Source organism: Oncorhynchus keta, chromosome 9 (assembly GCF_023373465.1).
Source record: "Oncorhynchus keta strain PuntledgeMale-10-30-2019 chromosome 9, Oket_V2, whole genome shotgun sequence".
NCBI lineage: Eukaryota > Metazoa > Chordata > Actinopteri > Salmoniformes > Salmonidae > Oncorhynchus > Oncorhynchus keta.
Window position 1 is genome coordinate 14082970 of NC_068429.1, and position 15865 is coordinate 14098834.

The 15865-nt window shown below is 40.0% G+C and overlaps 1 protein-coding gene across 8 annotated transcripts; it reads right to left on the reverse strand.

The window, feature by feature from the left end:
• Positions 1–1336: 1336 nt before the first annotated feature.
• On the reverse strand, positions 1337–15051 carry LOC118388056 (LIM/homeobox protein Lhx2-like). Of its 8 annotated transcripts, none has more exons than XR_008142791.1 (7): positions 14952–15051; positions 12615–12777; positions 11415–11617; positions 10514–10899; positions 6164–6369; positions 3675–4075; positions 1337–3468 (listed from the first exon to the last, which is right to left on the reverse strand). XR_008142791.1 is itself a non-coding variant. In XM_052525267.1 (7 exons), exons 1-6 carry the CDS (start codon positions 15032–15034, stop codon positions 3779–3781), a joined length of 1338 nt encoding a protein of 445 aa, XP_052381227.1. In that variant the 5' UTR covers positions 15035–15051; the 3' UTR covers positions 1337–3468; position 3778. The 8 variants fall into 8 exon arrangements, 7 of the variants coding, with proteins under 7 accessions (XP_052381227.1, XP_035632807.2, XP_052381226.1 ...); XM_052525267.1 differs by having other exon boundaries at positions 3778–4075; XM_035776914.2 differs by having other exon boundaries at positions 1337–4075; positions 10514–10896.
• Between the last annotated feature and the right edge of the window lie 814 nt (positions 15052–15865).

A 15865-nucleotide genomic window follows, 5' to 3' on the forward strand; every position in this document is an offset into this window, starting at 1 on the left:
TGTTTTATCTTTTGTTTGTAAACAACGTCATTGTATACAAACACTTTATCACCTTTAAAAATGGTTGAAACTATATTTCTGATCTCACGAATGGTCAGTTCTTGCATTTATAGCTCTGTCTATGAATTTGAGATTGGTTACATTTCTTCAGCCCCATCCCTCAGCTATTTACCAAAACAGTGGCGGGGCGCCCGCTTTATCATTGTTTGAACTGCAGATTGACCCTTTAAAGTATTTTAGGTGAGTTTGATTTAGCTTGCCAGGTATAATAGAACCAATGGAATAGTCCCAAATGGGACTATTGGAAATGTAAGAGTACATTTCCTCTCATGACATTGTAATTTCTTAGTAGATCCCAGGTGGTAAATAATGGTAAATAATATAGCCAACTTTTTTTTTAAAGTCAAACCATTTTTATTATGATCAACTTGTGGACACATGAACAATTACCTGTACTATTGACCTTTTGTTGTTGACAATACCTTAACTTCAAAACTGCAGACTTCCTGTGTTCTCACTCTTCCTTTTCGATCAATACCCCTCTTTCTGTACAGGATCACTTAAGGCCAAAAACCGAGCAAGAGGGCCATTAAAGAGAAAAAAAACATATGACCGTTAAAAGCTTCAGTTTATATTTATTTTACCAAAGTTATTTGAATACGTTTTTAAGAGAACATTCTTCAGACCTCAGTAATTTGATTCAGCTGGTCTGGATGACGCTGGTGCCATGTGAAAATTGAAGACATATTGCTCAAACTCATAAGAGAAAGGCTCCCTCTACGAAACGTCTATTTTATGGTGAGATTTTTCTGGCGAGCTGCCAGCCACAGCAAGCTGATTTCCTAGTGTGGGTGGAAGCACTGTATTTAAAAAACTATATGGACAGAAAAGATAGATGCATTCAGTAATTGTACTGTCATTCAGACTCCCTGTAAATGTTCATGCCGAAGGTTGCTCTGGATAAGAGTTTCTGCTAAACGACACAAATTACATTAGAATCCAAATGGGATTAATTATTTTTAAATGTCATTTTAAAAAGGCATGCAACAATGTTGGGACAATGTGGTCTCTCACAGCAACAAAACAGCTGGGGCATTCAATAGTGTGCGGATATCAATCTCTCTTTCAAGACTAGGTGGCCCTCCAACCGGACTCCAACGAACCGAAAATAGAACCCTGTGGAACACCACAAGTAATCCTTACTTTTATACACAGCAAATACAATAAAAACATATAGGTTCACATCTGTGCACATGCATCGTGTGTGTGTGAGTGCGTGTGCTCGTGTGCGTGTGATATCCTATAGGTAGTAACTTCAGAAAAACAACAGACTAGGTCAAGTTTTGTCCACCATTTTATGTTTTGAAAGAACTGAAGGCTTAAGTACATCAAAAGGGGGCAACTGTACAAGAATGGAAGGACAAACAAACAAACTAAAGACTGTGTAGTTAAAGGGATGTTGAATCCCAACAGCAGCTCTCCATGCATACAAGGATAAAGAGAAGGTAAGAGCACCATCCTCATCCATAAGTAAAGGTAGTCACAGTCAAAAGGAAGGCAGCTTGATTCTCCATATCAGAAACACTCCTAGTCCTACCAGCTTCTAGTAGGCACCAAACAGGAAAACAACAGTCCAAAACGAGGAGGTACTACGTGAATTTGTCTAATAAGAAACGCTCATTTCCGTTTTCCATTACAAAACGTTTTGCTACTGTGTGTCCGAATGAACACGACCCAGGTAAAGTTGGTTTATTTGCCAACCACACAAATCCCTGATTAGTTTCTCTGTACCGAAACCAATATTCAGACAGATCCCCACAAGGAACAATGTTGTGGGGACAATTTCAATCAACCATGTTTTGTGCGGGCAATTCCAAATAAGTATTTAGAAGTGGTCTTTAAGATTTTTTTAGATTAGGGGTGCCATTGTTAGATGTACCCATAAAGCATCTCAGTTCTAAGCACATTTCTTATATGTTATAATCCTACATTGTGGGGACTTTGAGAATCAAAATCAGAGTGCTGGGTTTCAGCAGTAAGAACATAGAAAGACCTTCAGACTGAGGTAAGTACGGTGTGTGTGTGTGTGTGTGTGTGTGTGTGTGTGTGTGTGTGTGTGTGTGTGTGTGTGTGTGTGTGTGTGTGTGTGTGTGTGTGTGTGTGTGTGTGTGTGTAGAAGTGCATTTGGTACAATATACTGTAGAAGTGCATCTGGTACACTATACTGATATAAACTCTTATGTAGTGACGAATGAGCCAATATTCAAATAGACCGATAATATCTCAATATGAAAACTTCATCCATATGTTACAGCTATCAATTCATAAACCAAACAGTGTGATGCTGGAAAATAGCTAGATATGTTGTAGCTACTTGTGTTGTGTATTCAAATGGGGACTGTAAATAGTATCATTGCAATTCCATCAAGCAACGAGTCAGATATCAATATACATTATATCTCATTTCCGCATACGACACTTTATTGTTACAAAATATCAAAGTTGTAACCAACCATTACTGGTGTGTACTCCAAGCAATGACTGAGTCTAAAAGATAATGACCATGATATCTTTATATTAACTTTATCAATGTCATTCTAATTCTCATCAATGCTATTTCTATTTCATCGATCAGTCCTCACTGTGTGCAGAGTGAATTGTAAAGTAGAATTGCTTTCATTGCCATGTTGTAAGCAAACACGGTTTGTCAGTGGGTCACCCATCCTTCAACCAAATATTTCAAGAAATATGCCACCTAGATCAGACATCTATCCGATCAGGGATTCTTCAGTGTGATAAAATATATAAGGCACGCTAGAGTCTTCCGGATAACCTTGCTACAGTACTTTGTATCTGCATTTTACACTCTCCAATGTTTTTTCCAAATACATTTTCAGTTTCACAGTCCTTTTCCATTGTCTTTTTTATTTTTTTATATATTTAAAAAAAATCTCGACCTAGAAACAGAGTGGTCGGGGTGGTGGAGTGAGAATCTACATCTCGGTAGTATCAGTCAGCCAACGTGGAAAGGAAACAAAGATGAAAACAGAAAAAGTATCTTCAGCTCTTGATGAAATCAAGCCGACCGCTCTGTAAGGCTTTAGTTGCTACTCATACAAAGACTAGAAATAGACGGGGCAGTAATCTGAGGTCCACGGGGAATATCATGTATTTAAGTGTCTCTCTCTTCAGTCTCTTAGTCTTTGAGTGACCTGGTGTGGTGTTGGATGGGTTTAGGGAGGGGTGGGGTGGTGTGGGATCGGTGACCTCAGAAGAGGTTGGTAAGTGTGGTCTGGGATGGGGTAGGTAATATCAGAAAAGGCTGGTAAGGGTGGTCTGTGATGGGATGGGGTGGTGTTGGTAACATCAGAATAGGCTGGTAAGGGTGGTCTGTGATGGGATGGGGTGGTGTTGGTAACATCAGAATAGGCTGGTAAGGGTGGTCTGCGATGGGATGGGATCGGTGACCTCAGAAGAGGTTGGTAAGTGTGGTCTGGGATGGGGTAGGTAATATCAGAAAAGGCTGGTAAGGGTGGTCTGTGATGGGATGGGGTGGTGTTGGTAACATCAGAATAGGCTGGTAAGGGTGGTCTGTGATGGGATGGGGTGGTGTTGGTAACATCAGAATAGGCTGGTAAGGGTGGTCTGTGATGGGATGGGGTGGTGTTGGTAACATCAGAAGAGGCTGGTAAGGGTGGTCTGTGATGGGGTGGTGTTGGTAACATCAGAATAGGCTGGTAAGGGTGGTCTGCGATGGGATGGGGTGGTGTTGGTAACATCAGAAGAGGCTGGTAAGGGTGGTCTGGGAAGGACTCATACTCATGGAGTCGTGGGGGTCCATGCCCCCCGGCACGGCGGTCAGTAGAGGGTTAACCGACGGAATAGAGGGGCTTGTCAGGTCCGTGAGGGTGGTGTGGGTGCTGGAAGGACTCATTGAGGCGTTGGAGAGCTCGGAGTGGGGGCCCGAAGGCGACCCCCCTGGTAGAGTGGACCCATCCGACACCTTGTCCATCCCTGTGCTCTCCTGACGTAGTAGGTTCCGTCTAAACTTGGCCCTGGCGTTCTGGAACCAAACCTTCAAAGAACCAAAAACATATTTAAATGTTTGCTCATTCGAAAAGTGTTAGTGTGGTGAACAGAAGCTGCAGGGCTGCGGGGAGGGTGGGGGGGGGGGAGACAGAGAGAGCGGGGGGTGAGAGAGACAGAGGGAGGGGGGGAGTGTTTCAAATCAAAACGACAAACATGAAAAATGGAATTCATCAAAGCCAAACGCTGGCTTTGTTGTCCTCGTTTTGTTCATTATATCTGTGTTTTACAGCATGTCAGTTTTTTCTCATTTGCAGTTATTTATACTTGTGCAAATGGTCCGCTGTGTGTTTTTGAATTCCCCTATCGAATGTTAAACAGCTGGTACGATAACTCGCTGACACTTTTTTTCTCACATAAAAAAAATATTTAAAAAAGCTTTGGGTCCTCTCTTGATAAGCTATGACTTATACCAAGAGATATCTCTACTGATTGTGTGAGGACTAAATGTTTTTACTCTTGTGTAATTGTGCTGATTATGTTGAATGGGATGGAAATAGCTTGGCCGGTTTGTTTGGGATAATCGTATTACTTGAGTGATTACATAAATCAAAAACTTCCCTGTTAGATTTGTTTTGCATTTTGCACCATTATCATTTTCTTTATTACCACAGTACAGATTCAGGGAGCACAATTTCTAATATTATGTTGTGTCAATATTTACTACTTCTACATGTAAAACAAGTACACATACAGTGGTGGAAAAAGTACTCAACAGTCATACTTGAGTAAAAGTAAAGATACCTTAACAGAAATTGACAAGTAAAAGTAAAGTAACCCGGTAAAATACTGCTTGAGTAAAAGTCTAAAAGTATTTGGTTTTAAATGTGCTTAAGTACTGTGGTGGAAAAAGTACTCAACAGTCATACTTGAGTAAAAGTAAAAAGTTAAGTAAATGCTTTACATCAAATTCCTTATATTAAGCGAACCAGATGGCACAATTTAGTATTTTATTTATTTATTTACTGACATCTAGGGGCACACCAACACTCAGACATCACTTACAAACACAGTATTTGTGTTTAGTGAGTCCGCCAGAGGCATTAGGGATGACAACACGTTATATTGATAGGTGCATGAATTGGACCATGTTGGTGTCCTGCCTGAGAATTCTAAATGTAACAAGCACTTTTGGGTGTCAGGGAAAATGTATGAAGTAAAAAGTATATATTTTCATTAGGAATGTAGTGGAGTAAAAGTAAAAGTTTCCCAAAATATAAACAGTACAGTACAATACCCCACAAAACTACTTAAGTAGTACTTTAAAGTATTTTTTACCATCAAATGTGGCCCAGGTTGTTATCAACATTATCATGTGGTTCATTACCACATTATCACAGCACATATAGTATTATCTTACCACTGAACACCACTAAACAATGATTTTGTAGTAGCATAATAGCAGTATCATGATGTAAGTCAACATCAGCCCATCTCACAGTTAATACATTATAATACTCCTAAATACTACATTTCCACAAAGGTAAACATTACAGCATTACCAGATCAATGCAACCACACAGCTAGCCTTGCAACAGCAACTGGCAACAGCAATGTGGATTGCTGCCTTGCCCCAAAGGTTAACACATTATCACCGGGATAAAATGATGCACTATCCCATTGCTAAACTGAGCCTCCCTTTTGATAAAACGATCTGACAAATGCAGTAGCTTGGGCTCAGAGATACTGTATATACATGTTGAATTTAATTCTGTGGGATTGGGACTGTGGTGCACTAAACCGAAGCATGCAGATATCCCGAACAAATAGGAATGATGTACAGTATTCGTGACTGGTTCAATGCAATGCAGCTCACGCTTATCCAATGAGCATCAAGGCAGTTTACACTTATCCAATGAGCATCAATGCCCGTATTCATCTCATAGTAGAAGTGCTGCTCTAGGTTCTGGACCCCCTGTCCTTATCATCTTTATTATTAATATTATATCAAACGGATCCTAGATCAGCACTCATAGTCTGAGACACTTTTTCAATATGGGCCCAGCAGTGGACTATATACAATAACATACATGTGTGTAAATAATGATCCTTTATAAAAATGAATCCTCTTTCTCACCTGCAGCACCCGTTTGGTGAGACCTGTCTTCTGGGCCAACTGTTTCAGGTCCTTGGCATCCGGATTGTGGTTGATGGCAAAGTAGGACTTCATGGTCCTCAGTTGGTGGTGTTTGAAGGAGGTGCGCATGCGCTTGGACTTGGAGCTGGAGGAGTAGTGGGAGTCTCGGTCCAGGTGGTCTCCATCGTTCTCGTTACAACTTAACGCTGAAGGGGGCGGGACAACACACACAGTTTAGTTTATGATTACGATATGATGTGATAAAATAAAATATGATTCAATACGATACAATAAGATATGTACGATACTTTGTTGACCATTTTCATGGAATTGATTTATTGTAATCTACCGTGGGAAGATTCTCGGGTCGAGATTCACCGGGACTCTAAATTTATCTCAAGCATAGATACAGTAATGTATCACGCAGCCGACCAAATTATTTGAGATTTTACTTCTGTGTTAACTGAGATTGCATTTATTGTTAGATTCATTGGGATTACATAATCAGAGTTTTCCAATGTGTTGTTGTTGTTGTTGTTTTTGTGAATGCTACGGCAGACAGACCGTGTGTCCTATTTGTTGACAGGAAAGCTCATTACTCCTTAATAACCACAACTCTGAGAGAAAATTAAACAAATAATAAATCATATAAATAAATCATATGTTGACATGAAAAACGCACGAGATTGACTGGGTAGCAACACATCTTTAGTGTTCTCATCACTGTGTAAGTAGTACAGTGTAAAAAATTATTGCAATTGATCATTATTAGACTGAGTTTACAGCATGTTCACTTTTTGCTTCTGTAAGTACAGTGTAACAATACACTAATTGTTGTATATACTGGAAAAATCACTGTAAAGTGTTACTAATCACTCATTTAAAAATGGGGACAACAAATCCATTTGCCAAAGGTGTCAATAGATAACACAACGGGAAATGCCTAGTGCATATTTAAGGACTTTTTCCAAAAGCACACCTTAAGGCGTAACACAGAGTTATGGCTGCTGCCATGCATTTTCACAGTGAAGGAACAGTGAAGGAACAGTGTGATGCATTTTCACAGTGAAGGAACAGTGTGATGCAGTGCTGCCAGGGTTTGATGGACTTATTTTTCACAGTGAAGGAACAGTGTGATGCAGTGCTGCCATGCATTTTCACAGTGAAGGAACAGTGTGATGCAGTGCTGCCAGGGTTTGATGGACTTATTTTTCACAGTGAAGGAACAGTGTGATGCAGTGCTGCCATGCATTTTCACAATGAAGGAACAGTGTGATGCAGTGCTGCCATGCATTTTCACAGTGAAGGAACAGTGTGATGCAGTGCTGCCATGCATTTTCACAATGAAGGAACAGTGTGATGCAGTGCTGCCATGCATTTTCACAATGAAGGAACAGTGTGATGCAGTGCTGCCATGCATTTTCACAGTGAAGGAACAGTGTGATGCAGTGCTGCCATGCATTTTCACAGTGAAGGAACAGTGTGATGCAGTGCTGCCATGCATTTTCACAGTGAAGGAACAGTGTGATGCAGTGCTGCCATGCATTTTCACAGTGAAGGAACAGTGTGATGCAGTGCTGCCATGCATTTTCACAGTGAAGGAACAGTGTGATGCAGTGCTGCCATGCATTTTCACAGTGAAGGAACAGTGTGATGCAGTGCTGCCAGGGTTTGATGGACTTATTTTTCACAGTGAAGGAACAGTGTGATGCAGTGCGGCCAGGGTTTGATAGACTTATTTTTCACAGTGAAGGAACAGTGTGATGCAGTGCTGCCAGGGTTTGATATACTTCTTTTTCACAGTGAAGGAACAGTGTGATGCAGTGCAGCCAGAGTTTGATAGACTTATTTTTCACAGTGAAGGAACAGTGTGATGCAGTGCAGCCAGGGTTTGATATACTTATTTTTCACTGTGAATGGTCAGTGTGATGCAGTGCAGCCAGGGTTTGATAGACTTATTTTTCACTGTGAATGGTCAGTGTGATGCAGTGCAGCCAAAGTTTGATAGAATCTGGACCTCTTGATGATTGTGAAGGGTATGTCAACAAACGCCCTCAGGTGGCAGCAAACCCCAAAATAGAAAGAAAGAACGAAAGAATGAAAGAAAGACAGAAAGTAAATAAGAAAGAAAAAGGGAAAGAAAGAAAAATGCCTTATTCTATATTGTATAACACTGCAGGCTAGAATTTGATTAGATTTGAGATGTAGGGTCAAAGAAGTGGGTCAGAGAAAAGGAAGATAGGTCTAGGCCTATGTCCGTTTGTTTTAGAATGAAAACCTGTATTTCATTCAAATGTAATTAGACTTTATTTTATATATCGTTTATTTATGTATTTATATATCAGATTTGGAGGAAATTGTGCAAATAATAGTACTAATTTATATATCAATTTTATACCACAATCCTGACAAAAAAATGTTATTTGTTTATAAAATAGGTCTTTAAAATAATGTATAAATATTATGTAATTACATTTTCATGCTCATGGTTCGTGAAGCACACTCAGAACTATACAAAATGTTATGCAAATAAAAATCCAAAATCTCTTTCCCAAAACAGAACGCCAGAGAATGGAGCCAATGTATTAACTATTAGCGCTACCATTCATGTTTAACTCAAGTGCTTACTGCGGCTTTCGACTTTTCGCCTTTCTTATTCAAATCACCTTATGCCGCCGCATTATAGAGCTAGACAAATTTAGATTGTAGATCGTATCCTTTTCTCGAAAAACAGATATACATTCATTGGGGAGGCTCGTGATAATGGCTGGAGCGGAATTGGTGGAATGATGGTGTCATTCCTTTCCATTTGCTCCGTTCCAGCCATTATGATGAGCCGTCCTCCCCTCTGCAGCCTCCTGTGATATACATATCTAGGCCTATCCTTATTAGGCCAATCCATATTGTCCTGATGCTACACATGTAACTAAATTTGGGAATGATAAGTAGACATACTGAATAGCAAGTATCGCTTTTCAAAATGTCAGTCGTGTGTTTTTTCCCACAAAAGTATGACAGAACAAGAGCTCCGTGGTGGTGCGCAAGTCGGTTCTTTATTTATGAAGGGGTAACATATTACTGGATGTGGGAGACTTGCTCTCCAGCCTCACTGGGGAAGTTTAAATCAGGATTCTACACAGGTGCTCCCATGTTCTACAAGCAATCCGACATTGATTTACCGACCCCAAAACCCAACAAACACAGCGAGACTCAACAAGTGAACGTGGGTCTGGGAATTTGGTCGCGCCCCCCCCCCCCCCTCTCTCATCTTTTTTGAAGTCCTACTCCCCATCTGAGCTATTTTCCACTTGTCTGCTTCTATTGTCGTCTAAAAATCTTTCACATCGAACCACTCTTTTTTTTTAACGAGGTTTGAGAGAGGTTCCAAGTTTTGAGAGGTTTTAGAAGACTAAAACGACCGTGAATGAGAAAATGTTCAATGGAAATAAGTGTAACATTTTCAATAATAATCCAATGGAGTGTTTCAAGACATTATTTCATTATTCACACGTCACTCTGTAGCATATTGAAATGGAACATACCGAATATTAGTGTAGGACATGCAGAATTGAGTAGGCCTTCAGAAGCAGTTTCTCTTTGAATGCATTAACGCCGTTTAGTTAGTGGCCTATGCGAGTTCATCTCGTAGTTTTTCTTTATTATAGATAGTTTATCTGAATCTATTAGATTGGAAGTGGATGCATCAGTAGGTCCAAAGCGCGCTCCCATTCCACAAATCAACAGAGGATTCCAATGAACTTCAACATTTTCCCTCACATCTTTGACCAAATAATAGATATTGTTAGAATAATGCTGTCTAATAAAGGTGAGTTATTCAATAAATCAACATAGATATCCGTCAGATTAAAAATACGGCAGGCTTAGTCTCTGTGTAAAAACATCCAAAGCACAACATTGTGTAATATTACGTACAATTTGATGGAAGCATTTAGTTCATGCATAGGCCTACTGATTAACTGCTCATTGTTTTCCAACGTTTCAAAGTTTGTATAGACATTTGTATTTTCCAAAACGGTTCAGACAAAATATGATATTTCTCACTGAAAGTATGTAACCCAGTCCATCGAAATAAGCGACAGATCTTTTTCAGAAGAGTGTATTTTCATCAAAATAAATAGTTCAAATGAGTCCATCAGTCCACTCTTTAGCTCTTAATTGTCTTTCATTCCAATAGAGATATCACACACACTATGAAATAGAGTAGTCATTTTTTTCTTTCATTTCAACATTAGTCAACCGCATTACAACTGTGTGTTACTGCTTCGTGGCACTTTTGTTGATGACCATAATGCCATTCATGGGTAACCGGTATATACAAACTCGTCCTACCTGCGTTGTAAGCAGCCAGATCTGCTCCAGGCCCGGGACTTTTCCTTTTCCTCGGCCTTCCTTTCTGCCCCGTACCGACGCCGTTGTAATACTGCATCCCCAGCGAGTTTCCCGTGCCGCTCTCGCCAAGTCCTTTGCCCGAGGCTACATCCCCCGCGTGATTGAAATGCGCTTGATATTCCCCTTGTATGAGTGTCTCAAAGTGGAGCCGGCAGTACACAAGACTGTCCCGCATTCCGAAGTGATCTCCGGTCGTGAGCATTTTGTTGCAGCTAGTACAGGTGAAACAGTTCAAGTGGTAGACCAAATCCCTCGCCCGCATGACCATCTCCGACGCGGAGATCCCGAGATGGCACCGGGCGCACCTCTGGACGGAAAACCTCCTGCTTGGGAGAAGAGAGCGGATGACACAAACACGTACAGAATTTAGATTCACAACATGGTCAGCAAACTTTAGTTTGTGGACAATACGATGAAGAACATTGATGTAAAGTTGTTATTAAGCAATACAGGCATATTAATTAACATGCGTAAAAGGTGTCATGCCTTCAGGCCTTCATATTTGTTTGTGTATTCTTGACATTTTGCCACTTCAAATATGATATTTTGGTTTAGACTAGTAAAGCATCCAAAGCAAGCACAGGCCTGCCAGAATCGTAATAGTATAGGCTAATTTGTTGTAATTTGTATATAATAAATGGATAACAAGCTACCATGCTTTGGGAACATTAGCCTATACCATCACTAACTCTCTGAAAGGGGTTACAGGCTTGTCATTGGAGTAGCAGCAGCTGGTGCCTAAGTATGCTAGTTGTAGGCGTAATTGGATGTCGCTCTTGTTTTCATGCTTGCTTGGCCTGTTGTTGTTGTTGTCATAGGCGTAGCCTTGTGTCTTGGTTACCTGTAGTAATCTTCTTTGCAATAGATGCTGCCGTCTTTACTGAAACAGGTAAGCTCGGACTCGAGGTTTAGTTTGCACTCGCAGCACTTGAGACAGCGCATGTGCCACTGTTTGTCCACCGCGAGCAAGTAGTAGCGGTCAGATATCTTTCCCCCGCATCCCGCGCACAAGGCCACACGGTCGCTGTTGATGGACGTCATACTCTGAACAGGGAATGGGAAATCAGTTTTATGTTTACAATAAGAACACATTATTGATAGTATATCACCATTGGATGTCAAGGCCAATACCGTATAATAGTCAACATTTTACGCAGACATATTTAATATGTGTTCATATACTTTTTAGGGATACAGCCATGAAAGCAATATATAAAATGATGACACTAGATATACCCTAAATGTGGGATGATGTAACACGTAGGCCTAACACGTCGGCCTAAAAGGTAGGCCTAACACGTAATCCTAGCCCGGAATATTTGAATGCAGCAGAAACCATATTTTTTTTGTCGAGGCATGTACATCATATATTATGAAATAAATATGTATCTGTAATTTCGCATCGTTCTCAACATTTCTTTCACATGAAACACTCAATATTATCACAAATTAATGAATCGTGGGACCTATTGTAAAACATATTCGATTGGGCCTAATAAACAAATAAAAAAATAATAAAATATCAAACATTATAATTGTGTTTAGAGCAATGAATGCTTCTGGAAGATTTTACATATTTTGGACAATTCTTATAATATCCCACCTACATAGGCTATCAAAGTGCTCAAGATTATTATCTGTTAGATTGAATTATTGGGTTGTGAATGAACATGCATGGCCTTAAAATGGGCAGACATAGGACCATGTTTAGTGTAAAAGTTTTTACCATAATTCTAAGTGGGCCTATGTACATGCATCTGAAAGAAACTTCGTGAATCAAACGACAAAGTTATTGTAGGCTAACATGTTTTTCCAGAGGTATACGAAATACTAACCAATAAATCATTAATAATATACTTTACGCACACAGGGTTTGCAAATGTGAACGGCTAACGGCTAAGTGCTGCTTGCTATCTTATAAAGAATTATATTTTAATCGCAGTTCACTTTCTAAGCATATATTCCGTCGAAATGAAATATTTATGTGTGCTATCACATGCCTGAACAGCACAGGTCCTTCTTTAAAATGACATTCACCCACCGTCTCAGTTTCCCCCATGTCTATAGCCGAACTGATGGCGGTAGATTCGCCCTTCACCCTCCGGTCCATCTCGTCGATGACCCCCTGCATCTCGCCTCCGGGGAGCCCGTGGAAGAGCATCGTGGAGACTGGAGGGCTACACTTGCAAGCGTCTCCCTCAGATCTGCAGGCCAAAACTTCCATGAGACGCAAATTTAGCCCATGCATTTAAAGTGAATGGCTCCAATCTATTGTTTTAGAAAGTCAAAAAATCCAAGCCAAGAATGATGGTAGGCTACAAAAAAAATAGAAAGATATTGAGAAAACATTGTCGTTTACAACACTGTTGTAATTGCAGGGATTATTCGAGTAAATATTCAGTTTTCTATATAGGCTATAGTTTACACCATCTTTGAACACGTTATGAAAATCATATAAAATATCCTACTATTTACAAACAATAGCTCAGAAGTGTTATAGAAACATACCAGCAAACCCCAATGTAAACTCTGGATCCAGTAACAGCGCTCAACTTGCAGATTTCAAGATGCACAAAAATGCACCAATTTCAGTCTGTCATCGAATTAAAGTGATCAAGGACTACTGAAACGTTCAACTTGCATTACGACCAAAATGGACAAGGCAAAAATTATTCCAAGAGACAATACAGAAAGAAAAAACAACTAAAAACACGGTAGAATTGTAGTGGTGAGTATCCTGGCCTCCACTCTTGAGTTCACAACAGCGAATTTCAATACTGCTTGTGGATGCTGGCGCAAAACATTTCAAAACCGACGAATATCGATCGAATATAACAGAATAACAAACGCAAGGAAGGAATGCGTAAAAACGTACAATTGTTCGTGTCCAGCAATGGTTATTACAAAACAGACGTTCTTTTCTTACAGGTATCCAGCTCTTCGCAAAGCGATCACTGAGCTCTATGTGTGTGTGTGTGTGCAATTTAGGAGGAGGAGTTGACTATTGGTTCGATGAGTACAAATCTCTTATCAAGACTCTCCGCACCGGCCTCACAGCCTCGTTTCGCTTCCCACCTTCTCCGTACCTATAGCTACACTCCGCGCCTTTTCTACGGGGACTTGTACGTCACGCAGCTATTTCACTCGTTCATTGGTTTGCAAACGTCACCAAAATGATCCTTATTTCAATATTGCTCGAGTTTTAAATGTAAAAGCCCAAATGAAGACCGTCATGTCTTCTTGTGTTGTTCAGCGTTATTGTTTCCTTGTGGTCTTCGATGTCACTGAGATGATTATGAAGTTTTATTCATTTCTATAAAAGACAAAAGGATTATTATTATATTTGGACTTTTCATGTAATTTAATCTCAGGACAGTTAGTGTTTACATAACAACACATTAACATGAGCAAACACGAAGAACCTATTCAAAACGTATTTGCACGTAAAAAGTTATGGTAAGGTCTCCAGTTGTGTGATGTCAGAACCATGGTATCCACGTTACAGTAGAAACCTTATTTCTTTATGTAATTATGTCTTTAGGTATGGACTGCACACTGCAATTCAGCTCTTCGCTGACAATTATGTGTACTCCATTCAATAAACTAAACTTAAAACTAAACGAAAATCTAAGAAATATTAGTAATTTATAGATGCTGGAATTCAATCACACTTCCATTTGTGTCATTGCCAAACTACACTAGGGCTATGTGAGGAATCTACCTAGTCTGGGAATAGACTTTAACAATTATATTTCACTGAAACGAATAGCATACTGTTTACAATCATATTGATTGAATTTGAAAACAGAATACTCGGATTTGTCTATATATAACGAACATTATTATGCTTTCTGAGTTTATCACATTGGACGGTGAATGGGAACGCACTATGGCATGGTTGGCACAGTGCCGTGTGTGTGTGTGTGTGTGTGTGTGTGTGTGTGTGTGTGTGTGTGTGTGTGTGTGTGTGTGTGTGTGTGTGTGTGTGTGTGTGTGTGTGTGTGTGTGTGTGTGTGTGTGTGTGTGTGTGTGTGTGTGTGTTAATATGCGTGCCCGCGGCGTGTGTGATATTAAGTAGGCTAATCTTTCGTCCATCTCAGAAAAGTTACAGAAAATCATTGTTTGTTTTTCCCTTGTTTTGTTATATAACTGTAATCACTATTAACATAATGACACCATTGTTGTTTTTATTAATTGTAATAATTTGTAGTTTAGCCTTGCCAACTGATTGTGTAAAAGAAGAATGAGAAAATCAGAAAATTAACTATTGGGCAAACTACACCCCAGACAGACGGTCAATGTCTGACTCCGCGGTGGAGTGCCATCCATCTCAACAAAGGGAAAGTGACAGGTGAACAAATCACAGGTCCTTCTTTACCTTACTGCACCTCTTAGCGACGTCATCCTTTCGCTGCAGCCGCTGACTCCTGGACCATCTGTTCGTAACCCCAACAGGCACATTGGACAACACAATGCCCGGACCAGCTCCGTCGCAACAGCCGTGACTTAAACTCCAACAAAGAAGAACAACGCCTTCGGCCGCAGGGGACCGGGGCTCTCGGTCGCCCCCGACATCATACCACCAGCGCCGGGGCTGCAGCAGAATAGCTTGTGATTAATCCATGTAATTAACAGCCATTGAGCGTGTCCTTACACTGATTTTACCTCCATATTTCTTCATCTGGCTGTGGCTATATTGGCTAACTTTCTGGGACTCATTGATGGGTGGCCAAATGAGGCATCCGAAAAAAATATATATATTTTGTATTTTTTTTTGAGGGGAACATTGGTTGTTTTAATTTAGCCACATAAAGCAATACGAATGTGCTTATTCTTGGGTTATGCCATACCCTTGACATAGATATTTACGCATTTTATCCACCTGGAAAACACATTTTTTCTTAAGCTATAAAAATAACAAAATCTGACAAATAACAATAGGCTATACTAATAATAATTATGATTAATTCTGTGTTATTTGAATACCTACGTATAGTTATTTTTCTTAGGGTAGTGGGCTATTATTTAAATAGGTAAATCAGTTGCTATGTACATAAACATTGTCTATAGGCCGATTACACGTTCATGTCACCAACAATCCTCAATAAAGACAGCATGGATGTAAAGAGTGCTATCACTCAACCAAAAAGTGTTACTTTGCTTGTTATGTGAGGATTAGTTTCGTTTAGTCACGCGAAGCTGGGAGCCTATACTGTCGACACACAAATGCCCGCGTGCCAAATGAGACGTGTATTGCATCGTTTGCGATTCGTAACGCATCCCGTCTGCCTT